The sequence below is a fragment of the Ornithorhynchus anatinus genome, chromosome 5 (assembly GCF_004115215.2).
Source record: "Ornithorhynchus anatinus isolate Pmale09 chromosome 5, mOrnAna1.pri.v4, whole genome shotgun sequence".
NCBI classification, from domain to species: Eukaryota; Metazoa; Chordata; class Mammalia; order Monotremata; family Ornithorhynchidae; genus Ornithorhynchus; species Ornithorhynchus anatinus.
Genome location: NC_041732.1, coordinates 77,850,053 through 77,875,353, shown reverse-complemented (window position 1 = coordinate 77,875,353; position 25,301 = coordinate 77,850,053). Strand labels below are relative to the sequence as shown.

General features: G+C 44.5%; 1 protein-coding gene across 12 annotated transcripts in view; it reads left to right on the top strand.

Annotated features, from left to right (window-relative positions):
• EIF4G3 (eukaryotic translation initiation factor 4 gamma 3) overlaps positions 1-12,467 on the top strand; it is a 254,350-nt gene extending 241,883 nt beyond the window's left edge. For all 12 annotated transcript variants that reach the window (XM_039912110.1, XM_039912109.1, XM_039912112.1 and 9 more), the window contains 5 exons: positions 2,534-2,632; positions 4,325-4,471; positions 7,719-7,800; positions 10,541-10,687; positions 11,363-12,467. In XM_039912110.1, coding sequence (XP_039768044.1) covers positions 2,534-2,632; positions 4,325-4,471; positions 7,719-7,800; positions 10,541-10,687; positions 11,363-11,544 — 657 coding nt within the window. In that variant the 3' untranslated portion in view covers positions 11,545-12,467. The remainder of the gene's footprint in view (positions 1-2,533; positions 2,633-4,324; positions 4,472-7,718; positions 7,801-10,540; positions 10,688-11,362) is intronic.
• Positions 12,468-25,301: the final 12,834 nt, after the last annotated feature.

Genomic DNA, 25,301 nt, shown 5'->3' with positions numbered 1-25,301 from the left:
ACACATAACTCTCTTACATTAAAGTCTCCCCAGCACATAGCACATAGTAACAAATACCATATTTAAAAAAAAAAAACCCATGGGAATTTCCTCTTTACTTACCCAGTATTGGATATGTAGCTTTCATTGTACTCTTCTAGGCTGCTAGTATTTTGTTTTGGGGTTTTTTTGTTGTTGTTGTTTTTAACTTGTATAGTATTGTATTCTGCTCATCAGGGGATTCATCAGGGGATATACAATGATAATAATAATAATGTTGGCATTTGTTAAGCACTTACTATGAGCAAAGCACTGTTCTAAGCGCTGGGGGGATACAAGGTGATCAGGTTGTCCCACGTGGGGCTCACAGTCTTAATCCCCATTTTGCAGATGAGGTAACTGAGGCACAGAGAAGTTAAGTGACTTGCCCAAAGTCACACAGCTGACAACTGGCAGAGCCGGAATTTGAACCCATGATCTCTGACTCCCCAGCCCTTGCTCTTTCCACTGAGCCACGATGCTTCTCAAGATTGTGTCACTTTTAATTTGACATTGTGAATTTTGTTGTGTATTGTTGTTGATTACTTTTACATTTGATAAGTCTTATGGCCTAATTTAAATCAAAAAGGAGGCCCCCTGGTGATATATAAATATTTTAAATTAATGTCAATGAAGCATTATTTCCCAATATCATGAATATGGCAGAAAAAATGACAGTAATAACTGTGGTATTTGTAAAGCTCTCAATAGGTGTCGTGTTCTGTACTAAATGCTGGGGTGGATACAAGATAATCAGGTCAGGCTGAGGTCCCTGCCCCACATGGGGCTCACAGTCTTCGGGGGAAAAGAGCAGATATTGCATCCCCATTTCACAAATGAGGGAACCAAGGCTCAGAGAAGTTAAATGACTTGCCCAATGTCACATAGGCAAATGGTGAAACCAGGATTAGAACCCAGGTCTCCTGACTCCAAGGTCCATGATCTTTCCATGAGGGCATGCTGCTTTGTCGGAGTAGGAGTTTTTTTCCCAAATTTTCAGGAATACTCATAACTTGTAAAAGTCCTGCTGCCCCTTCTCTTCCTCACCTAACTTCATCCCTTTTCCTAAGTAGCCTTTATACCTCTTAATCTGTGCCTCCCAAATGAACTCTCTTCCTCCATGAGCCATCTTCTTCACAGAACCAACTCCATCTAGATGTAAATTCCCTCCTACTCTAAATTTAGCCAGTTAGTTTAGCTCTCTATCCCCAAAGAATGGCCTTTTTTTATCCAAGGGGGAAAAAAAACCAATAAAAAGTATAAACCACCCAAAAAGAGTGATCCATTTGTTTGCGGTGACAACTAGAGGGCAGAAATCAGGTCTGTGGTGTGATCTTATTCTGTTGCACCATGCCTGACCTGTTGTGGACGCTAGATAATAATAATGTTGGTATTTGTTAAGCGCTTACTATGTGCAGAGCACTGTTCTAAGCACTGGGGTAGACACAGGGGAATCAGATTGTCCTACGTGGGGCTCACAGTGTTAATCCCCATTTTACAGATGAGGTAACTGAGGCACAGAGAAGTTAAGTGACTTGCCCACAGTCACACAGCTGACAGGTGGTAAAGTCAGGATTCGAACCCATGACCTCTGACTCCAAAGCCCGTGCTCTTTCCACTGAGCCACGCTGTGAGGGTGACGGGAATAGTCTGCCCTCAGTTGCCAGTTGTGGCTGCCAACCACCGAGCCGGTTGCCGTTTAATGGCACCGGATCTCAGCCTCACCCCGTGTAAAGAGCTTTTGTTCCCATGAAAGTCCCCCCCGTCTCTGGTTGCTGTTACTCCCAAGACAATTTGCTGCTTTTGTTTCCCAGATAATGACAACAGTGTTGCATTGCTTCCTGTTGTCCTCTGAATGTCACTGAGACCTTTCTTGCTCCCAGCTCATGGGCTGTCACCTTTCTTCAGTATGCAGAATAGCAACTGCTTTGACAACTCGGTGTCATCTAGTCTCTCCTTATGATCCGTCGAGGTCCAGCATCATGTTATCAGAGACTCTCCTCTCTTTGGAAATTGAATACAGAATGGAGGAAAAGGACTGTTGAACAAGTTGAGGGTGGATGGATTTGATAGAAGATCAGACCCATTCAGCAGGTGAACCAAATGGTCACCTTGAATGCATTCTCTGTGTATACAGGAAGGGGTATACGAGTGACCTTTATTTGTTAAAACCTGAATTACAGTGATCCTTCACACCACCCACTTATTGTAGACAGGTGATACTGAATTGTGGATATTCGGAAGGTCAGTGAGGGTTCATGTCCAGCTACAGTAAACAGGATCCTCACCGATACTCTAAAACCCCACAATTCAACATTCCCTGAGCACTTAAATGCACGCGCTTATTATCATTTCAGAAATGTGGTTGCCTCAGAAAGATGGTCTAATGCTGCCAAGGACTAATTTTAGATTTTTAGGTCTTTATGTTAAGTATCAGCAGAATGCCTTCTGGAAACTCCTGCCCTTTCCTCTGCCACTGTGGAAAAAGTTAATAAGTTGGACTTTTGTGTTTTAGAGCCATAAGAAAGTGGGAGCCTTATGGAGGGAGGCTGGCCTCAGTTGGAAGGACTATTTACCCGAAGGGGAGGATGTACATAATTTCCTCCTGGAGCAGGTGAGTGAAAATAAGTCTCCAGTTGCCACACGGGAGATGAGCATTACTTGTTGACTCATAATTTATCTTTAATATTTCATCGATCCACAGAGCATCATGAAGGATATTATGCATTTCAAACATTCAGATTGTTCCTCTAAACTATAATCTCATTGTGGGCAGGGAATGTGTCTCCCAATTCTTATTTTTGTACTCTTCCAAGCATTTGAAGCAGTTCTCTGCACATAGTAAGTACTCAGTAAATACCATTGGTTGATTGATTTAAACTCAGTCCCATTTCCAAGTTCTCTGCAACCACGGGGCTTGTTTAAAGAAAGAAGCTGCCCCTCCCGAATCCTGGTTTTCAGCCTTCGGGTTTTGAGCAGTTTCCTCTAAAGCAGTGGGTCTCCCAAATGGAAGTTCCTGAAAACCTGGACTTATGTAGGAGACCGGGCAGACTGAGATCTCCCTTGCCTCCCCACATACTCACTAGTCACCCAAAAAGACTTCTCATCCGCACTGGAAGAGGCCCCTGGAAAGACAGTTTATCGGCACTTAGAATAGTGCATGGCACATAGTAAGCGCTGAAGAAATATCATTATATCTCTTCCAAGAGGTCTTTTCTGACTACCCACTGTTTTCCCACCCAATTTGCTCTCCCCTTCCACTTCACCTACCCACTTGGGCCTGTACCCTGTAACCACTTTGTTACTCATCCTCTCCCCAGCTCTACAGCACTTTTGCACATTTCTTTGTTCTCGTCCATTTCCCCTGTTTGGAATTTATTTTAATGTCTGTCTCTCCCAGTAAACTGTAAGCTCCTTTTGGGCAGGAATTGTGTCTATCATCTCTGTGGCGTTTTTCTTTCCCAAGCGCCAAGCTCTATACAGATTAAGCTTTCAGTAAATACCAGGGATTGATTGATAAGCAATAAAACGTTGAGGAAGGCCTCTTGAGAAAATCAGCAGCAGTTGTGGATGATTTTGTTTTCAAAACTCAGTACTCTTTGGTTTGAGCTTTTTGGGAACATAATAAATCAGTGAAGTGTTCTCATAAGCTTTAAATATCCATGGGTTAAATAAAGGTAATGATAATAATAACAACAGTTCTTCTTAAGCCCTTACTATATTCCAAGCACTCTTCTAGCACTGGGATAGATACAAGTTAGGTTGGACAGAGTCCTTATCCTACCTGGGGCTCTCAGTCTAAGAAGGAGGGAGTAGGATTTAATCCCTATTTTACAGATGAGGTAACTGAGACACAGAGAAGGTAAGTGATTTGCCCAAGGTCACACAGCGAACACATAGCAACGCCAGAATTAGAATACAGGTCCTCTGTCTCCCAGGCCTCTGTTCTTTCCCCTAGGCCACACTGCTTCTAACTGAAGGATCTTTTAAAAATGAAAATATCCGTGACAGTGATGGCCTCTGTGGTCCGTTAACTCGATCTCAGGGCTGAGGTTTCATGGTTCTTCGAAAGTGCAGAGCCCCGTCTAATTTGTTTTCTAAATTGGCATGGGGAACTGAAAAGTAGTTTTGTTCCCTAGAGTGACAGTTGGGATGGCTTATGCTGGGGATTAAGTTCCAGGGAGATTACTTTGTTGACTCTGAATTAGTTGAAATTAGTTTAAAATAGAAGGTAAACTTTGCCCCCATCTGTTTCTCAATCCAGCGTTAACCAATGTATTAATCAATTCCACTTTTAATATTTCAGAAATTGGACTTCATAGAGTCTGATTGTTCCAGTTCCTCAGAAGCACTTTCAAACAAGGAACTCTCTGCTGAAGATTTATCCAAGCGGCTAGAGAAACTCATTATCGAGGATAAGGCGAATGACGAACAGATCTTTGACTGGGTAGAGGTATAAGAACTATTTCACCCTCCCTGGAATAGCTCTGGCTGGACCGGAGAATATGGCCCGGCTAAAGATTTCAACCCAGATAAGGACTCTTTGTTGACAACTCTTTTCTGTGCCCTTTAAGGTCCGCCTAGGAGCCCTCTCCATCTCCCTTCCCTTCCACCCTCTCCAGCAAGATGTCAAGAAAATCTGTATGCCTAAAATTAGTGCTGTTGACGCACTTGACAAATTTAACCACCTATGGCTGACAAACTAGTTTTTTGTGTGTGCCAGCCTTCTGACCGAGACGGCCTGTAAATCAAAGTCATCTAAAGTCCAGACATATTCTAGATAACAGCCCTGTGTTTTTGCAGAGGGACGGTAGTTTTACCTTGGGCAACCATCGTAAACTAAGGTGGTGATTGTAATTTTAATAGCAATCATTTTTAAACATTTGGAATTTCATTTCAGCCGACCTAATCACTCCCTTCTGATTGGCCGTTGGCATTAATGTTGGGTTGTATTCATAAAAATCAAAACAGAAAATCGATACATTGGTTTGAAAATTCAAATTTAAATGCAGCGAAGTCAGGTGAAATGGTTTTGATTTCACACACAAAGGTTGGTTCTGTGATGCAAGATACAGAATGGTCATAAGGTGCATTTCAAATATTCCAGTGCTTAGAACAGTGCATGGCATATAGTAAGTGCTTACCAAATACCATCATTATTATTAAATATTCAGTAGGTAAAAAGTGAATATATTTTGAGATCGTCCATATTCATTTCCAGAGAAGAGATGTGAAAATTCATTAACCTCAATGTTAGCCTGCATTAGACTTTAATTAAAATATCACTGTAATAATAATAATAATAATAATTATGGTATTTGTTAAGCGCTTACTATGTGCCAAGCACTGTTCTAAGCACTGGGGTAGATACAGGATAATCAGGCTGTCCCATGTGGGGCTCACAGTCCTAATCCTCATTATACAGATGAGGTAACTGAAGCACAGAGAAGTTAAGTGACTTGCCCAAGGTCACACAGCAGACAAGTGGCAGACCTGAGATTAGAACCCATGTCCTCTGACTCCCAAGCCTGTGCTCTTTCCACTAAACCACATCGCTTCTCACTGTAGGAAAGCATTATTTAAAGTACATTTAAAAGTACTTTGAAAGGCACGACACCCAAAAATTGTGGATTCACATTTAGCTAATGAGCATCACCTTTTGCTCATTTAGGCACCGGGTCTACTAAAAAGCTAAAATTTGGTAATATTTTAGTTGCTGTTTATCAGTGACATCACTGCACCTTTGGCCCCAGTATGGTGCCTCAAAGCAACTAGAGTGGAAGCCAAGACACATTTAAGATGGAACCTTTTTATTTTCCCCCCGCTGGTGTCCAGGAGAGGTTTTTGGAGGATTTGCTTGTGAACCTTTGTGTGCTGTATTCCAGCTGCAGCTTATAGCCAACTGTTTACCGTCCCAGTTTCCAGGAAGTTCAAAGAAGAGGTGGTGGTCCCCTATCACAGGGAAAACAGACTTATTGACCCTCGGTCAAAGCCAGAAAGGTCCCCGTGTGCTGCGTTCAAAAAATGCTGTCTGTTGCCCGGGGTAGAGATGGTTAATTGCCTCCAGCGTTTTCATTCAGTTTATTTTCTTCAGACTTGGCTAGAAATCTAATTCTCAAGAGAGTCTAGCCGGATGCCTAGCTTGATGTAGTTCTGTCCAGCTGTTTTTAAAGTTATTGGTGAGCAAAAGAAAAATTGGTGAGGAGCAGCGAGGCCTAGATTTGTTTTTGTTTTTTCACTTTTTCGTAATTCAAAAACAGTTGAATATGGTTTGGCTCAAGCTTTCTGGAAATAGTACCTCTTGGTTCGAAGGCCCATGTGTCTTCAGCCCAGACAGTTTTTTTGAAAGTTCTAAATCAAGTCTAGCAGATAGAATGGATGACACTGTAAGTGTTGCTTTTGCCTACACTGCTGTCTTCAGTGACTGTGTCACGTTAGGGTTTTAAGGAAGGGAACCTTTAAGGAGAGCTGTGTGTATATAAGGTATAATATATGTGTGTTTACACACAAGTAACGTAGAGGCCCCTGTGCTCGCCTTTGCAAAACCCCCTGGTTGTCACCAGCTGCCTTCCTGTTGATTCACATCCCAGGTCTGTCACTTGTAAAAGCAGCATTCACTCAGGATGATGGGTTGTATCATTTATACAGGTAACTTCAGAACTGTTCCCTTCAGTTACCTACTTTCCCTCAACTGTACTGAGCTTTAAAATAACCTTGAAAGTCCCTGCTTTCTAGCAGAGAAACTGGGATTGGTTTTTGTTTTTTGTTGGGTTTTTTTTTCCTGGCCAGTGGTTCTTTCTCTGCCTAAGTCTCTTGCTGGAAAATAACATGCAAAGCTCTTAAACTGAGGGAAAAAAACACCAGTCCTGATCACTGACTTGAGAAATGGAAAATTTGAGAGGAATTTCTGACATGCTTGGAAAAGTCTTTTTTGTGCCTGTTCTCTATAGATAAACTATTGCATTAGTCCAAAATCCTGGCCTGTGGTAGTTGGTTTAGTTTTAGGGATTAATGAATCCCTCTTCTGAGAGGCAAAATTGGCTCGTTAATCCACCTTGGTCTCGAGGCCACACCCCTGCCTAACATTGCCATTTGAATTTTCTTCTGACTCCCTCAGAGAAGTTTAATCTTCTTTCTTCCATCCCACTCAAGGTTTGTCCAGATGTTCATTTTCCCAACCCCTTTCCATTGGAGAAAGCCCTAGAGGCTCCTGTTCGATCATCACCATTTTATTTTTGTGCATGGGTTCACTAAAATCAAGTTAATTGAAAAGAAATACGGCAGTAACTCTGAAAAAGCCAAAAACTCTCCGCACATAGAGGGAAAGGGCTCTGAATAAAGCACTCAGGACCTCTGCAAACATAGGTAGATGTAGAATATTTGGGGGAGAATAGGGTGGCTTGAAACAATGATGATTAGCATGGGGATACTCCCTTTATATCAGGTGGAGAAACAATGAATAAGCCCGCTAAATACCGTTGTAGGAAATCTTAAAAGTACTTATTTGGTGCTTAGAAACCTGTCTCTGTGCATCGGCGGTAGCTCAGTGATTTTCAGACAGTTTACTAGCGGAGATTAATTTTCCCCAGAAGGCTCAGTTGGACTCCTTACCATCGTGCCAGGTTGAGTAGGGGATTTGGCAAACAGTTGCCACTGTGCACTAGAGTACTTTTAACTGCTCTATTTCCTCTTGATTTCAGGCTACTCTAGATGAAAGCCAGATGAGTTCACCTACATTCCTTAGAGCTTTAATGACGGCAGTCTGTAAAGCAGCTATTATAGGTGAGTAATATTTTCAAGGCAACTTGAAATCTGTACAGATCACCTGAATATATCAGGTTGTCATTTGCTCACTACACAGGTTTCATTCATTTATCCTTATTGGTCTTATTATTAATGTTACCTTTGTTATTGTTAAGCGCTTTATCGTTCATTTATCCTTTTCTACTTGTGATGCGTTTGCTGAGAAATTTGTTCTATTTTTCCATCCAAAACCTAGTGGTTTGGAGGAACAAAAGAATTGGCGAGTACTCTGACTCTCACATGGAGGAGGAGCAGTGAGGCCTAGAGTCACTGGTCTTGGGTTTTAATTCTGGCTCTGCTATCTGTTTGCAATATGACCTCGAGCAAGTCCCTTATCTTCTCTGGGCCTCAGTTTCCTCATCTATAAAATGGGAATTCAATACCCATTCTCCCTCTTTCTTAAACTGTAAGCTCCATGTGGGCCAAGGACCATGTCTGACCTGATTATCTGGAATCTGCCCCAGCATTTCATACAGTGCTTGGCACAGAGTAAGTACTTGTCAAGCACTTACTCTGTGCCAAGCACTTCTGTGCGGTGGGGTAGATACAAGCTGATCAGGTTGGACGTCTGGGGCTCACACTCTTAATCCCCATTTCCCAGATGAGGTAACAGGCCCAGAAAAGTGAAGTGACTTGCCCAAAGTCACACAGCAGACATGTGGCGGAGCTGGGATTAGAATTTAGATCCTTCGGACTCCCAGGCCCGTACACTTTCCATTAAGCCATATTGAATACCACAGTTATCATTAGTATCATTATTCTGCTGCCGAATTTCTTGCTAGGGCAGTCTTGAGCCTAAACACTGCTCTGCAGGCAGCCTCACCCTTCTCTCCCACCCTGGTGTTCTGGTTCTGGGTTTTTCCTGAGGACTGATTTCCCCTGTCTTCCAATTTAAGACATGTAAAATGGGGAGGAGATTTTCCAATGGCAGTTAATATCCAAGGGGCCCTTTCTGATTGAGAGTAGTCATTTTCACTGCTTTTGCAAAGGGTAAACAAGGCATTGGTGGAAGGGGAAATGTCGTTTTTCTAAGCTTATATTGATTTTATGTCTCCATCTGCCTCCACCTCCTCTCCTTGACCCCCTCCAGTCTGGTTTCTGTTTCCTTTTCTACACGGAAACTACCCTCTCTAAAGTCACCGATGACCTCCTTCTTGCCCAATCAAAGGCCTCTACTCCATCGTAATCTTCCTCAACCTCTCAGCTGCCTTCAGCACAGTCAACCTCCCTCTTCTCCTGGAAACATTATCCAACCTTGGCTTCATTGTCGTTGTCCTTTCCCAGTTCTCCTCCTAGCTCTCTGGCTGCTCCTTCTTAGTCTCTTTTCCGGGCTCCTCTTCTCCCTCCCACCCCAAATCAGTTTATTCTTCTGCTAAATGACAAGCTAATTAGAAAGGCTGGAATTGTTTCACACAATCCCCTGCTTCTTTGGAATATTGGGAATTTGGGATTTCCTAAAATTTTAGAATTCCAAGTTGGAGAAGAAAAAGAATTTACATTTTCTAGAACCTGACACAGGAATCAAGTAATGCTAATGTACGCTATCAAAAATCTGCAAGGACGGAATTTGGATTTTCTGGAGTTCTGATTAACATGTGCTCAGCTGCATGTGTGCGCCCATGCATGTACATAAACACAGGACTTAGAACAGTGCTCAGCACATAGTAAATGCTTAACAAATAACATGATTTTTATTGTGGTACCTGGGAGTGGGGCTGGGAGCACGTAGACAAAGAAGAAAATGTTTGTTTGGGACAAATAAAATCTCGCCCTCCTTTCTCCAGATTCCTGACAACTGAAGTTTTTTGAGTCATGCTCTACTTAAAGCAGACCGATCCCTCGATTACTTGCCAGCTGAGGTTGCATTTCTCTTTATGTGTCCATCTTGAAAACTCCCCAGATCCGAGACGTGGCGTTGTGTCCACTGGTGATAGCAAGCCATTGCCATGCTAACGTTGAGGAAATTGTTCCTCACTGACCTTACCCTGAATGTCTCTTTAAGGATTAGTTTTGCTTTCTTAGGTGAGCTGCTAGAGAAGCAGCGTGGCTCAGTGGAACGAGCCCGGGCTTGGGAGTCAGAGGTTCTAATCCCCACTCTGCCGCTTGCCAGCTGTGTGACTTTGGGCAAGTCACTTCACTTCTCTGTACCTCAGTTACCTCATCTGTAAAATGGGGATTAAAACTGTCAGCCCCACGTGGGACAACCTGATCACCTTGTATCCCCCAGCGCTTAGAACAGTGCTTTGCACATCGTAAGGGCTTAACAAATACCACCATTGTTATTATTATTTGGGCTTGAATGCCATTGTGCTTCAATAAGGCTCATGTGATCAAGATTCTGCATTTAGACTCTGAGCCCGTCATTGGGCAGGGATTGTCTCTATCTATTGCCGAATTGTCCATTCCAAGCACTTAGTACAGTGCTCTGCACAGAGTAAGCGCTCAATAAATACAGCTGAACGAATGAATGAATGAGGGGTCGAATACTTGGAACACCACCCAGTGTTACCATCTGATAACTGGAAGATTTTTCCAATTCCAGATTTTCCAAGGAAAATTTTCCTTGTCTGGGGGAAGCCTGGGGCGGTCTTCCCAGCTCGTGGGACTCGGTTCTCCGCTGCTCCTTCCCTTCCTTCCAGAACCAAGTTTGTTTGCCCTCACAGATAAGTGGAAGACCTCTGGCCTTTCCGGGCTAACCTAGCTCTTTTCTTCCCCGCAGTGGACTGTTCTACCTTTCGAGTGGACAACGCTGTTATCAAGCAGAGAGTGCCGATCTTACTCAAGTACCTGGACTCAGACACAGAGAAGGAACTGCAAGCACTTTACGCCCTACAAGCATCAGTAGTAAAACTCGATCAACCTGCCAGTAAGTGCTGCATCTCTCAGGGATTTGGAAATCGAGGCCACAAGAGGCTAAAATGTTTTTGGGTGCGGGGGAGGGGTTTACCTTGTCAGGCAGCCATTTTGGGGCAAATCCGTCATGACACCTCTGTCTGTGGAACCAATCAATCAGTGGCATTTATTGAGCGCTTTATTGTGTGCAGACCACTATACCCAGTGCTTGGGAGTGTACAATACATCAGAGTCAGTGGACACTTTCCCTGCTCACTGTGAACTCTCAGTCTGGGGCGGGGCAGACATTAATAGAAGCCGATCATTTATAACATATAATTCCTTGGTCTATGCAAGTGCTGTGGGACTGGGGGTGGGGCAAATGCCAAATGCCCAGAAGTCACAGATCCAAGTGTGGTAAAAAAAAATAATAATAATAAAACCCCAAAACGAAAAGCCTTCCACCAGTTTTCCCATGAACGATCACTTTACTGATGTTCATCCGAGGTTCTGTGAGCCGAGTCTTCGATCGGTCAATCGCACTTATCGAGTGCTTAACTGGGGGCAGAGCACTGTTCTGAGTGCTTGGAAGAGTACAGCGTAACACATTGGTAGACACGTTCCGTGCCCTCAGTGAGCTTATGGTCTAGAAAAGGAGACAGACATTCTCTCAGGAACTGACTCCCCCTCCCCTTTCATCCTCCCGCAGATTTGTTGCGGATGTTTTTCGATTGCCTGTACGATGAGGAGGTGATATCAGAGGATGCCTTCTACAAATGGGAAGGCAGCCAGGACCCGGCAGAACAGAACGGGAAGGGAGTCGCCCTGAAGTCCGTCACGGCCTTCTTCACCTGGCTACGGGAAGCGGAAGAGGAGTCGGAGGATAACTGAAACTTCAAATATACGAAATGAAACAAAAAAAAACACAAAAAAACAAAAAAAAGAAACAATTTAAGTATTTTTTTAAAAAGTTTCACGTCTTCGCCAATCACAGTGCAGCCAGGCCAATTCTCGCGCAGATATTCCCCACGTGTGCACGAGTGGGAGAGGGGGAAGAGAGACAAAAAAAAAAAGGTGATCATGGAGGAAAAAGGTACTGAAAAAAGGAAACGGCAAACCTGAGGGCGGGAGCACTAAACCAAAATACATGTATTATTTATAGAAAATATTTTCCGTTTTAATCTTTTCTTTTCTTTTTAAAACAAGGACTCATAACTTTAAAAACCACAGATCTGTTTAGCAAAAAAAAAAAGCAAAAAAAAAGTTGAGAACTTTTAATTTATTATTTTGAGGACTGCAAATGCCTGTGTAATTTTTCAATTTGCAGTTTCTGTAAACAAATTGTAAAATAGAAAAGCAGAGAAATAAATTTCCCTCCCCTTCAGATGCCCCTCACTTTTGTTTCCAAGCAGAGTAGGTAGGCCAGACTTGAAGGGGCCTGGGGTGAGCTAGTGGAGAGAGATTATTATTATTTTTTTTGCCATCAAATCTTTCTGCCTGCCTCCCAGCTTGCTTCAGAAATTAAAAATCGAAGTAGTAATCCAAACGTACATAACCTTGGAACCGAAGGAAGTGCATTTGAGGAAAATGCTGTGGACCCACAGTGCTCCAAGAATAACTTGTTCCCCCCAAAAGTGCTACCCCGAGAAAAGTACTCATAATACTTTCCAAACCTTTAGAGCAACTTTAAGCCTTGTAAATACATAGAACAAATATTTAAAAAGAAAAAAAAAGAAATTGACTCAATACTATTTCTTTTCACTTTCAAAATATAAAGAACAAAATAAAGACAAACATTGCAAGTTTAAAAGAAAGTAAAGCGACTTCTCCTTTTGGCAGCTGCTGAACGTAAGCACCGCCTCCGAGAGGCGCCGCGGTGCCCGGCCGTTGAGGGTCTGTTTCCCGCTCTCTCGGTAGGTCTGTGTACGGCTAGCGCGCGGATGGATGTGGGGCTACGGCTGGAGACGGGGAGCAGCAGTTTGGGGAGGGTGGGGGTGCCGAGGGGAGAAAGGAAGCGGGGCAAGGCGGAGGGAAGGGGGGGACTTGTGCTGGGCTGGGAACCTGCTTTGATAAGCAGACTTGAAGACTGATGCTCTTCCAGCCAAGTCCCCCCGCCGTCCAGGTCAAAGACTTGTTTTAAACACTGAGTAGAGCGTCCTCGCTTGGGTGGGCGATGAAAAGCTGACCGTGGCTCAGTGTTCCACACTCTGCCCAGCGAATGTATCAGGACTCAGGAATCCCATTGACATCAGTCCACTCGCGGCCCTCTCAGGCTGCGGCCCGGGAACCCAACATCCCTTCTCCGTGGCCTTCTGACTGGTCTGCCCGTTTCCGCCCAGCCACCGCCACCGCCCTTAAAAGTACGCCTCTGTCAACTGCCTTCAGTGCTTAAGGAACCCAAAGACATTGAGAAGAGAATGAGAGAAAACAACAGCAACACTTAAAAAGAAGTTGAACCGAAGTTCTGTGTGTGACAATCCCATTGTTTCCCAACTCTCACCAGCCCGTTTGGTCCGGGGCCTGTGGTTTCTCTCACACGGATTAGGAGTGCTCGTTCTAAATCAAAGGTGCGGCACGGTGTCTACAGGCTGCTTTCTCACCCCATTCGTCTGAGGGAAGCAGCTTGCAAAGTGTATTCGTTCATAAAGCCAGTCTGCTCCCAAGCAAACAGTCCTTGTGTCTTTCGGTTGGACGACCAAAGATGATCTCCCGACTCCCACCTCCGAAGAAGCTTCCTGTAACGGACTTGGCCACTCTTATGAAGCATTAAAACCCTAGAGCCAATTTTTTAGTAGCAATAAAACACTTTCTCCAGTGTGCGATTGACAAAACCTGGAATGCTTCCACCTAAGTTTAACGGGGCCGTCGTTCCTGCTTTTTCAGTAACAGAAAGCTGATGCCAAAGAGCCAAAATGCCCTGTGACCTCAACTGAAAATGTGCAACGGAACACGTATCTCAAAAGCTGGATCCTGACAGGCTCTGCCTGGGGACCCTACCCCAGGAGAGAAGAGGGCAGAAGTCCGTTCCCTACCCATGTCCTCTGGCTCGGGCACCGTGGTGAATGATTTCTTGAATCCGGGGAACGGAGAGGTCCGGCTCAGGGGCTGTTTTTGAGGGATGTGTGTTTTACAGAAGTGATGGCATTCTTCAAGGAAGTGGGGTGGGAGGGGATAGAGGCTACTAAAGAGAGTCAGGTGCCTCTGACGAATTAATTGTCCCCCTCACAGTCCTGAGGAAGCTGTAAATGGAGGAGATGGCTCAGTGATACCGATAGATTCCAGAAAATTTAAGAAGGGCAGAGAGGGAGAAGGAAAGAAAACCCACATTCAGAACAAACTATTTGAAAAATCTTCAGCCACAAACAATAATGGGTAATCATATCGTAGGTCTCACTGCAATATGACATGGTAATAGTGAAAGAAGCGCACCTTAGAAATAGATAAATTACTTCTTCACACAGTGTTCAAATATGAAGGGGTTGTGTGGTTGGAAAAAGAGACGTAATTGATGTGTGGGTGCGCCCTTGACCTCTTCCAGCAGTTCCAGGCACAACACAATGCTGGCCGTCCTCTGCCTCCGAATGCCACCGTGTCTCCTTCAGAAGGTGGATTTTGGTGGTGGTGGGCGGTGGTAACGGTGGTGCCAGTTGTGTGCTGCTGGCCCACCTGCCCATCTCAGGGCTGTTTCCAGAAGGCAGGTTTTAGCGCAACAGGTACAAAATACTTCATTTCAAGTAGCACAAAGACAGGGTATCCATTTCCAAGCATGTAACTGACTTAAGATGATGCTTTGAGGTCAGCTTTGTTCAGAATCCAACAAGCCATTTTTACAATTGCTTAATAATTCTAGCCAAAAATAAAGCCAGTAGGTGACTCACGAACGCCACATCAACCTCGTCTCCCAGCTCACTCTGGAAATGGCTTTGGTTCTGTGGCAAGACCCATTTGGGTGGTTGTTTTGTTTTTTTCTTTCAAGTTTGTAACGGCCTGGGCTGAACCTAAGAATTCTGTGTGACAGTAAGACTTGTTCTTTGGGACCATTTCCCAGAGAGAACTTTTGTGGATTGGTTATTTTTTTTTTAATTTCAGTTAATACTTTTCTACCAAAGGTTCAGGTTGAATGGAGTAGATATTTTAAATGAAAGTGACTCTAAAAAGATTGGACCTGAATCAGCATTCTGCTTTGCCTCCCAGGTTTCTGTTAGAAGAAAGCATGGTGCGACAAAAATCTGAATCCCTCCTTTCATACTGTTGGACATTGTCCTTGATCAAGAAAGTTTTTATATTTAAATTCAGGTAGATGGAGCAATGAGAGCGAGGGAGAGAGGTGCTCTTCCATACATTAGGCTGGGTCGCTAAACCACCATTTTGCACATTGGGTGTCTTAAACTAAGCACTATTTACCCAGAAGCTGCTCATAGGCATCATTTGAACACAGTCATTATATTTATTCGGGCTACAATCTGGGTCTGTCTTTCCCGGCTTGGGTTGCTCCTTAACCTGTAAACAGGAATTTCCGCTCCTGTTTTTGTAATGTCCTACTCTCCTCTCCTTGGTTGCACAGTTCCTCTAGCCTATAGCAATGACATCTTGGGGCTGATATCTGTAGTTCCCCGTCAGCTGCACATTCTAGAATATATTGAAGGCTACTAGAGTGACTCACCTTGGACTCGAAATCCTTAAAAACCCCAGCTGTCGATGATTGTGTAAATTTAGAATTTTAAACATATTCTATAGCTATTAATGCCACAAATTTAAGAAGTCCAGAAGGTCCAGTTTGTAATTGCTTAAGAACATCTGGATCCAGTCACTATTTTAAACCAGCCTTAATGGGTGGAATATCTGTCATTACTCTGTGTCAAGTGGAAGGAGGTTTTTCAAACGGCAGCTGGGAGGAGATTTGTGACGGCTGAGTGGGTTGTCATGAGATTGAACCCTCACATAGAAGAATAAATTAAAAAATAAATAACCTTGAGCAGAACCTCTAGCAAAGGTGGTCAGCCCTAGTTCATTAGTTTCCCAGATGGCCTCCTTTCATTCAGTAGGTTTGGAGTCTGCAGGTTTCCAGATCCTCCCAGTGGCCTACGGATGTATATGATGCACACCCACTGACCACAGGACTTGCCTTCTTCCATTCAAAGCAAATGTGGCCTCTTAAAGTAGTCATTCTGGCAACCCGGTGTATTCCAACTAGGCCAAGGATCCTCAGGAAAGCAAGCTCCTCCTCTACAGTCAAGACACAGAATGGAGCGGAAACCTGCCTTGTATTCAGTGCCTGCCAGAATGTATATATTATGTGTACCATGTATTCCTTATATTTTGCCAAACCTGCCAGGTAAGTAAGCTCTTCCCCGGGCTTGAATTCTGCATTTCCTAGGTATGTAGACACAGGGTGTTTAGTAAACTCTTGCCTAGCACTTTGGAACCTTGTCTCAGGAAAGAATTAACACTTCCTAAATAGCCAAATTCCATCTGTCTACCGGAGCGGTAAGCTTTAAATATTTCCCATCTTACCCTACTAGAATATGGAGACTTAGAAATGAAAAGTGGCGGATAGGATCGCATTGCCAAGTAAATACATAAATAAATGGTGGCATTTGTTAAGCGCTTACTATGTGCAAAGCACTGTTCTAAGCATTGGGGAATACAAGGTGATCAGGTTGTCCCACGTGGGGCTCACAGTTTTAATCCCCATTTTACAGATGAGGTCACTGAGGCACAGAGAAGTTAAGTGACTTGCCCACAGTCACACAGCTGACAAGTGGCAGAGCTGGGTTTCAAAACCATGACCTCTGACTCCCAAGGCCGGGCTCTTTCCACTGAGCCGCGCAAGTACTTATGAAGAGCTTGGGAATCTGGTTCTAGAATCTCTTCTCCTTTCTTCAGGGTGTTAGGGACAAAAAGAAAGTCTTTTAGATTGTAAACTCCTAGAGGGCAGGAATCACGCCTATTACTAGTCTCTCCAAAGCACCTATTGTAATACACTGCGCCCAGGCACTCAAAAATAGTAAATAAAGGCCAGAGGTCATCAGGGTGATCATTTTTGGATCTTCTAGCTGCTGGAACCAGCACTTCTCCGAAATACTAAAGGAGAAAGCTTCTCAGCCTGATGGGAACTGCTTTACTATGAAATAGCCTCAGGGTTACGTAAAAATGTCAGAAAAATGTGGTCAAAATGCATCATCATCATCATCCTCACCACCCATAGTATTTATTAAGCACTTACTGTCTGCAGACCACCGTACTAAGCGCTTGGGAGAGTCCGGTACAAAGGAGTTGATAGAAATGTCCCTTGCCCACAAGGAGCTTACAGTCTAAAGGGAAACACTTGTAGGTTTCAGGAGGTATACTGGCTGATATGATATTAAGCAGGAAAGAACTTAGGCACAATAAATATGCATTTGCAGACATACATACAGGTACATACAGAGAAGCAGCATGGCTCAGTGGAAAGAGCCTGGGCTTGGGAGTCAGGTCATGGGTTCGACTCCCGGCTCTGCCACTTGGCAGCTGTGTGACTGTGAGCAAGTCACTTCATTTCTCTGTGCCTCAGATACCTCATCTGTAAAATGGGGATTAACTGTGAGCCTCACGTGATTACCCTGTATCTACCCCAGCGCTTAGAACAGTGCTCTGCAAATAGTAAGTGCTTAACAAATATCAAGATTATTATTATTATAGTAACGTGTGCGTATATGCTCGGCACATAGCGCTTAACAAATACCACTGTGTATATATATACATATATGTACTGGGGCTGAGTAGCAATTTCTTGAGCTTGACAGTCCTCAAGAAAGTAAAGGATCCTCAAAGCAAGTAAATGTTATACTGTGCTCCGAATACTATGCGATTTTGACTTCTGCCAACGATTTCCTATCTGGCTTTTCAGTAGTTGGTTGTTAGTTCTTTAAAAATGACAAGCATCATCTTGCTAAAAGTCCCTCGAGTCATTTTAGAACTACTGTTCGCTCCAAGCTGAGACATTTCAGCTGTCGGTTTCGGGCAGGCTTTGGAATTGTTCTACAAAATCCTTTAGACATTCAGAGTAGAGCTGCCTCCATTCTGATTCGATGTGGCCAGGGCCCAGGAAGCCAGAATGTTTCAGAGACCAGCCTAAATGTTCCACATCATGGAGAAATGTTTGGATCTGGTGACTGCTGCTGCTCTAACCTTCCTAGGGCTCCAGAGGGGAACTTTCAGAAATGAAATGGAGCTCTTAGAACAGTGCTTGACACATTGCAAGCACTTAACAAATACTATTCAAAAAATGGCCAGTGGGTGGGATTTACTTTCTACTGCTAAGGGCTTCTTCCTAGTGGGAATCACCACCAAACCCACAGCACATGGGTTTTCCTTAGCATTTGGGGACTCTCAAAGAAGACGGCTTGGATGAACGTTTTAGCTTCATTTAAAAGAAATTCTGGCCCACACACTAAACCGAATTGAGCATTTTAATGATTGGGAAATACAACCCCAGTTAAGAAGGAAGGTTTCTCTATTCAAACAGTTGAATGCCAGTTGGTGATTGCAAGATAGCTCTTGAGGAACCAGAATTTTCTCAGAGACCAGGTCTCAGTGATTTCTGGTTTTAAACATTTTCCCCTCCTCTCAGAGCTCACCTCTGGAAACGCCACTGCTGTATTTGCACGGTGAACACTGGAAGGACAGCTTCCTCAAATCGCTCCTCCGCAAGTATCTAAAAGATTTCTTCCGACTGACTTGAGAGTTGTAGAGTAGAGCTGTGGGACACACCACTTGGAAAACGAGGGCTGAAAAGTCTGGCCAATTATGTTATCTGACATTGGAGATAGAAAATTGGAGCTCAAGGCCTCTGGCTCTCATTTTACTTACTGGGGAAGCTTTTTTCTTAATGGTATTTTTTAGGCGTTTACCATGTGCCGGTCACTGTATTAAGTGCTGGGGTAGATACAACCTAAACAGATTGAACACAGTCCATGTCCCACATGGGGCTCAGAGTCTTAATCCCCACTTTACAAATGAGGGAAGCGAGGCCCAGAGAAGTTAAGTGACTTGCCCAAGGTCACACAGCAGACATTCCAAGTGCTTAGTACAGAGTTCTGCACATGGTAAGCGCTCAATAAGTACTATTGAATGAATGAAGCAGCAGAGCCAGGTTTAAACTCAGGTCTTCTGATTCCCCAGCCTGTGCTTTTTCCACTAGGCCATGCTGCTTCCCAACTGACATCTATGGCTTTGTGGCTTTATTGAGTTCATTTTAGGATTTGTTCAATGTCATTTTTAAAATGGGAATACTAGAATTGGGCAGGTAAGAAGTACCAAGATAACAAAGGTAAAATAAACCTCTACGTAAGCATTTTGACCACATTTTTCTGACATTTTTACGTAACCCTGAGGCTATTTCATAGTAAAGCAGTTCCCAAAGAACCTGCCTTCTTGCTAAACTGTTGATTGGATTAAGCATTCCTAGCTTCCTCCTAAATGAAAGCCCAACTGCTGCATTAAACTCCAACTGCTCCTCCCGAAGAATCATTTCATGTTCTAAACATTCCTCCGAAATTTCTCTCAGTTGGAAGGAGCAGAAGCCTCATCTACAAATCAGACAGTGATGTCAAACAGCCTAATCGGCCACTTTTGTGGCTCAATTTTCATAGTTTGTAAGTGCTCCTTGAATGTAGTAAGTTAGCTGTCAAGACTTTTCCCTTGAGAAATAATTGTGGTATTTGTTAAGTGCTTACTATGTGCCGGGCACTGTACTAAGCGCTGGCGTGGATACAAGCAAATTGGATTGAACACAGTTCCCTGTCCTGATTGAGGCTTAAAGTCTTAATCCCCATTTTACAGATGAGGTAACTGAGGCCCAGAAAGGCCACTCAGCAGACAAGCGGCGGAGCCAGAATTAGAACCCAGGACCTTCCGACTCCCAGGCCTGTACTCACTCCACTACGCCATGCTGTTTCTCTGCTGTAATACCCCAGTATTTTCTATTGTCCCTGCCTCAGCCTGGTCACCTCTCTCCTCGACAAGAAGATCACTAATCTTTAGAAAAGCTTTTGGTTTCATTTGGTACCATGTCATACTTTATTTGAGACCTTTTTTCAATAGTAAGAATAATTGCAGGAAATGTTAAGCACTTCTTGTGTGCCAAGCACTGTACTACGCGCCAGGACAGAAGATAATCGGGTCGGACCCAGCCCCTGCCTTGTAGAAGGGAAAACAAGTATCGAATCCTCATTTTACAGAGAGAAAACTGAGGCCCGGGGAGGTTAAGTGACTTGCCTAGGTCACACAGGCAAATGGCAGAGCTCAGGATTAGAACCCAGGTCCTCTGACTCCCAGACCCATACTCTTTTACGGTGGTCCACAACGTGAAACAGATGATTATTGTTTCTGAAATACAGTAGTTGTAGAAGCAGGGTGGTTCAGTGGAAAGAGCCCATGTTGGGGAGTCAGGTCATGGGTTCTAATCCCGGGTCTGCCACTTGTCCGCTGTGTGACCTTGGGTAGGTCACAACTTCTCCATGCCTCAGTTACCTCATCTGTACAATGGGGATTGAAACTGTGAGCCCCACGTGGGACAACCTGATCACCTTTTATCCCCCCCAGCGCTTAGAACAGTGCTTTGCACATAGTAAACGCTTAACAAATTCCACCATTGTTATTATTAATTATTGACCAAGAGCGTTTTGACTTTTATAATATCAGAAAAGACATCTTGTCATTTTCATTGCTGCGCATTAAGGACATGATTAGAGAGGGGAGTGAAGCCTGCCACGTTCCCATACCTTAGAAAAAGGCTCCTCCATTGGCCACCCTCCCCTTTATATGTGAGGTCCACCTTGAGCATGGACTTGGGAGTCAGAAGGTCCTGGGTTCTAATCCTGGCTCTGCCACTTGTCAGCTGTGTGACCTTGGGCAAGTCACTTCGCTTCTCTGTGCCTCCGTTCCCTCATCTGTAAAATGGGATTTAAGACTGGGAGTGCCATGATTGTTCCAACCCCATCTGCTTATATCTATCCCAGCACATAGTACAGCCCCTGGTACAAAGTACTTAACAAATACCTTGAAAGAAAGAAAGAAAGAAAAAACCATAGGCCCCCTTACAAACATGAGCCCAACAGGAAAAGTACCTACAGCCCAGCCAGGAAAGAAAGGAAACTGCAGCTGAAAAATTAAACTTCAAAATTCTGCTTCAAAAGAAAGGAAGATGGGCTCATCTTTTTAACGTGTCTGGCAAAAACAAAACTGTGACTTGTCTCTTTGAGCAACCAGAGTGGCTCTCGGGCCTCCCCTCTATTTACAGGTTTTCAATGAAAATCCTGTTGTGAAAGAGACAACTTATGACCTGGAGGCTATTTAATAATGTTGGTATTTGTTAAGTGCTTACTATGTGCAGAGCACTGTTCTAAGCGCTGGGGTAGATACAGGGTAATCAGGTTGTCCCATGTGAGGCTCACAGTTAATCCCCATTTTATAGATGAGGGAACTGAGCACCGAGAAGTGAAATGACTTGCCCACAGTCACACAGATGACAAGTGGCAGAGCTGGGATTTGAACCCATGACCTCTGACTCCCAAGCCCAGGCTCTTTCCACTGAGTCACGCTGCTTCTATTTGAATGCAAATGATGTTTTTCCTGAAACAGACTAGGTTAGGCATCCCGTAGGTAGGGAAGGGCCTTGGGAACCCTATTCTTCCTCAGTTGGAAGACTGTTGGAAGGGATCTGATCGGGAGTTTCCCCATTGGGATGAGCCATAGCCTCACCCAGGGGAAGTCAGGGATTATTGGCAAGTTGTACGATAACCAGTATTTAAGTCTACTGGAAAAGCGACATGGCCTGGAAGTCAATGGACCGGGGTTCTGGACCCCGGCTCTACCACCCGCCTGTTGTGTGACCTTGGGCAAGTCACTTAACTCAGTTTCCTTATCTGTAAAATGAGGATCCACTCCCTGTTCATCCTCCTAATTAGACCGTGAGCCCCAGGGGGGACAAAACTGTGTCCAACCTGATTATCGTCAATCTGCCGCAGTGCATAGCACATTCTTTGGCCCATAGTAAGTGCTTAACAAACACACGATTCTTGTCATTTTTACTAGGTTGCAAAGAAAGCATTTGACTCTAGATTAATCCGTGAGCCCCAAGCAAGGGCTGTGGCTAGAAAGTTTATGACTCACTGAAATTGGAGCTGCTGCCTTGTAAAGAAGGCAGGCTCAGACATACAGGCAGGCTGGATCCAGGATACCGTGAGCCCGTTGTTGGGTAGGGAATGTCTCTATCTGCTGCCGAATTGTACTTTCCAAGCGCTTAGTACAGTGTTCTGCGCCCAATAAATAAGATTGAATGAATATGGAGCTTGGGAGCTAGGATAGGTAGACATGTCCCCTACCCCCAAGGAGCTTACAGTGTGGCTTAGTGAAAAGCAGCAACGGAAAGAGCCCGGGCTTGGGAGTCAGGGGTCGTGGGTTCTAATCCCGACTCTGCTACTTGTCAGCTGTGTGACTTTGGGCAAATCACTTCACTTCTCTGGGCCTCAGTTGCCTCACCTGTAAAATGGGGATTAAGACTGAGTCTTATCTGGGACAGAGACCGTGTCCAACCCGATTATCTTGTAAAAGCGCTTAGTACAGTGCTCTGCACACAGTAGGGGCTCAATAAATATGAGTGAATAAATGAATCAATAGACCCCGGCAGTTAGAACAGTGTCTGTCACAGAGTAAGCACTTAATAAATACTATTATTTATTAGTATACTATAGTATAATCGAGAAGAAGTGTGGCATAGTGGAAACAGTATTCATTCAATAGTATTTATTCAATAGTATTTATTGAGCGCTTACTATGTGCAGAACACTGTACTAAGCGCTTGGGATGAACAAGTCGGCAACAGATAGAGACAGTCCCTGCCGTGTGATGGGCTTACGGTCTAATCGGGGGAGACGGACGGACAAGAACAATGGCGATAAATAGAGTCGAGGGGAAGAACATCTCGTAAAAACCGATGGCAACTAAATAGAATCGAGGCGATGTACAATTCATTAACAAAATAAATAGGGTAACGAAAATATATACAGTCGAGTGGACGAGTACAGTGCTGTGGGGATGGGAAGGGAGAGGTGGAGGAGCAGAGGGAAAAGGGGAAAAAGAGGGTTTAGCTGCGGAGGGGTAAAGGGGGGATGGCAGAGGGAGTAGAGGGAGAAGAGGAGCTCAGTCTGGGAAGGCCTCTTGGAGGAGGTGAGTTTTAAGTAGGGTTTTGAAGAGGGAAAGAGAATCAGTTTGGCAGAGGTGAGGAGGGAGGGCGTTCCGGGACCGCGGGAGGACGCGACCCGGGGGTCGACGGCGGGATAGGCGAGACCGAGGGACGGTGAGGAGGTGGGCGGCGGAGGAGCGGAGCGTACGGGGTGGCCGGTAGAAAGAGAGAAGGGAGGAGAGGTAGGAAGGGGCAAGGTGATGGAGAGCCTTGAACAGTACAGGGTTGGGAGTCAGAGGATGTGGGTTCTAATCCTGATTCTGCCTCTAGTCTGCTGTGTGATCTTGGGCAAGCCACTTCACTTCTCTGTGCCTCAGTTCCCTTATCTCTAAAATGGGGATTAAGACTGTGAGCCCCCCAAGGGACAACCCGATAACCTTGTATCTATCCCAGCACTTAGAACAGCACTCGGCACATAATAAGCGCTTAACAAATACCGTTATTATTATTATTTTCTGCTTAGGCATTTCAGAACCCTCGGCACAGCCCAGATTGTGCACTCACTCCAGATACCTTAGCACTGACACCCATTTTACAGTGGCGGAGAGGGAAGCTAATGATCCAAAACTTGTTTATCCCCAACTCTCCTGCCCACGGCCCTCTCCTATTCATTCAGTCGTATTTACCGACCGCTTAACAAATACCATAATTATTATTACTATTAGGGAGGAGAGAGCCGACTGTCTTAAAGAGTATAATACAAAAGAGTTGGTAGGCACAGTCCCGGCCCACAGTGAGCTAACAGTCTAGAGAAGAAGTGATAGAAAGGACACAGAGCACTTCTACGGTGCTTGACGCATAGTAAGCGCGTGACAAATACCGTCATTATTATTCACAATCATTACCCAGATTAAATACAATAGCAGTGATAACAATTATGATATTTCTTAAGTACTTCTTGGAGGCTGAACATTGTACTGAGCACAGAAATAGATAAAAGATAGAAGTCCCTATTTAATAAATCAGTGGTATTCATTGAGCATTGAGCATTCAGTCCCTCTTCTAAATTGTGAGCCTGTTGTTGGGTAGGGATTGTCTGTTGCCAAATTGAACTTCCCAAGCCCTTAGTACAGTGCTCTGCACACAGTAAGTGCTCAATAAATATGATTGAATGAATGAATTGAGCATTCTCTATATGCAGAATGCTTTATTAAGTGCTTGTGAGAGGACAAGAGAGTCGGGAGACACGATCCCAGCCAGCGAGGAGCTTAGGTCTAATGGGGGAGAGAGAGAGAGAGAAACAAAAAAAAAAATTATAAGGTAGGAGAAGCACCTGTGTATAAAGGTATAAGCACTGTGGAGGAAGGGGATGGGAGCAATACAGCGTCGCGGATAGAACATGGGCCTGGGAGTCAGAAGGTCATGAGTTCTAATCCTGCCTCCGCCACTTGTCTGCTGTGTGACCTCGGGCAAGTCACTTCTCTGCCCCTCAGTTCCCTCGTCCGTAAAATGGGGATTGAGACTGTGAGCCCCACGTGGCACAGGGACTGTATCCCACCTGATTTGCTTGTATCCACCCCAGCGCTTAGTTCAGTCCCTAGCCCATAGTAAGCGCTTAACAAATGCCATGATTATTACTATCTAAGTGTTTAGAGGGTATGGACTCAAGTGCAAAGATGACACAGTAGTGGAGGAAATGGAGTAGGGAAATGGGAAACTAGTCATTTATTTCACTAATAATACTTGTGGTATTTTTCAAGCCTCCTCTCACAGTCACACCTGGAGCGTTTCCAATCCTCTACCAGTCTCAAATACGGGAGGGAGAGTCAAAAGGAGGCATACCCATTCCATTTCTAGCTTGGCCAGTGGCTACTGTGTGGAAGGCAATCGGCCACAAGTCAAAAGTCACCCGTGCCGGCAAGCAGCGGCACAGGAGAGAGTCGGGGCCGGAGACTCAAGTTCACTGTGCAGGAGGAGGCCATGGTAAACTACTTCCATATTTTTACCAAGAAAACTCTGTGGCTCCACTACCAGAACGATTGCAGGTGGAAAGCGGGGCTTTCTCGGAGAGACGTGTCCGTGGCATCGCTGTGGGTAGGAGATGACCCCACAGCATAAGAAAAGATTTGTCAAGCACTTACGATGTGCCACGCACTGTACTAAGCCCTGGGTAGATACAAGCAAACCAGGTGGGACGCAGTCCCTGTCTCACGTGGGGCTCAGTCTCAATCCCCATTTTCCAGATGACCTGAGACACAGAGAAGTTAAGTGACTTGCCCAAGGTCACACAGCAAACAAGTGGCTCAGATAACCTCTGGTGTGATTGGGTGTGGTGGGAGTTTTTTGTTGTTGTTGCTGTTGTTTTGATAGGGTGGGGGCAGAGCTTTAATGGCATTGAGAAGCAGTGTGGGCTAGCGGAAAGAGCACGGGAGTCACAGTACCTGGGTTCATTCATTCAATTGTATTTATTGAGCACTTACTC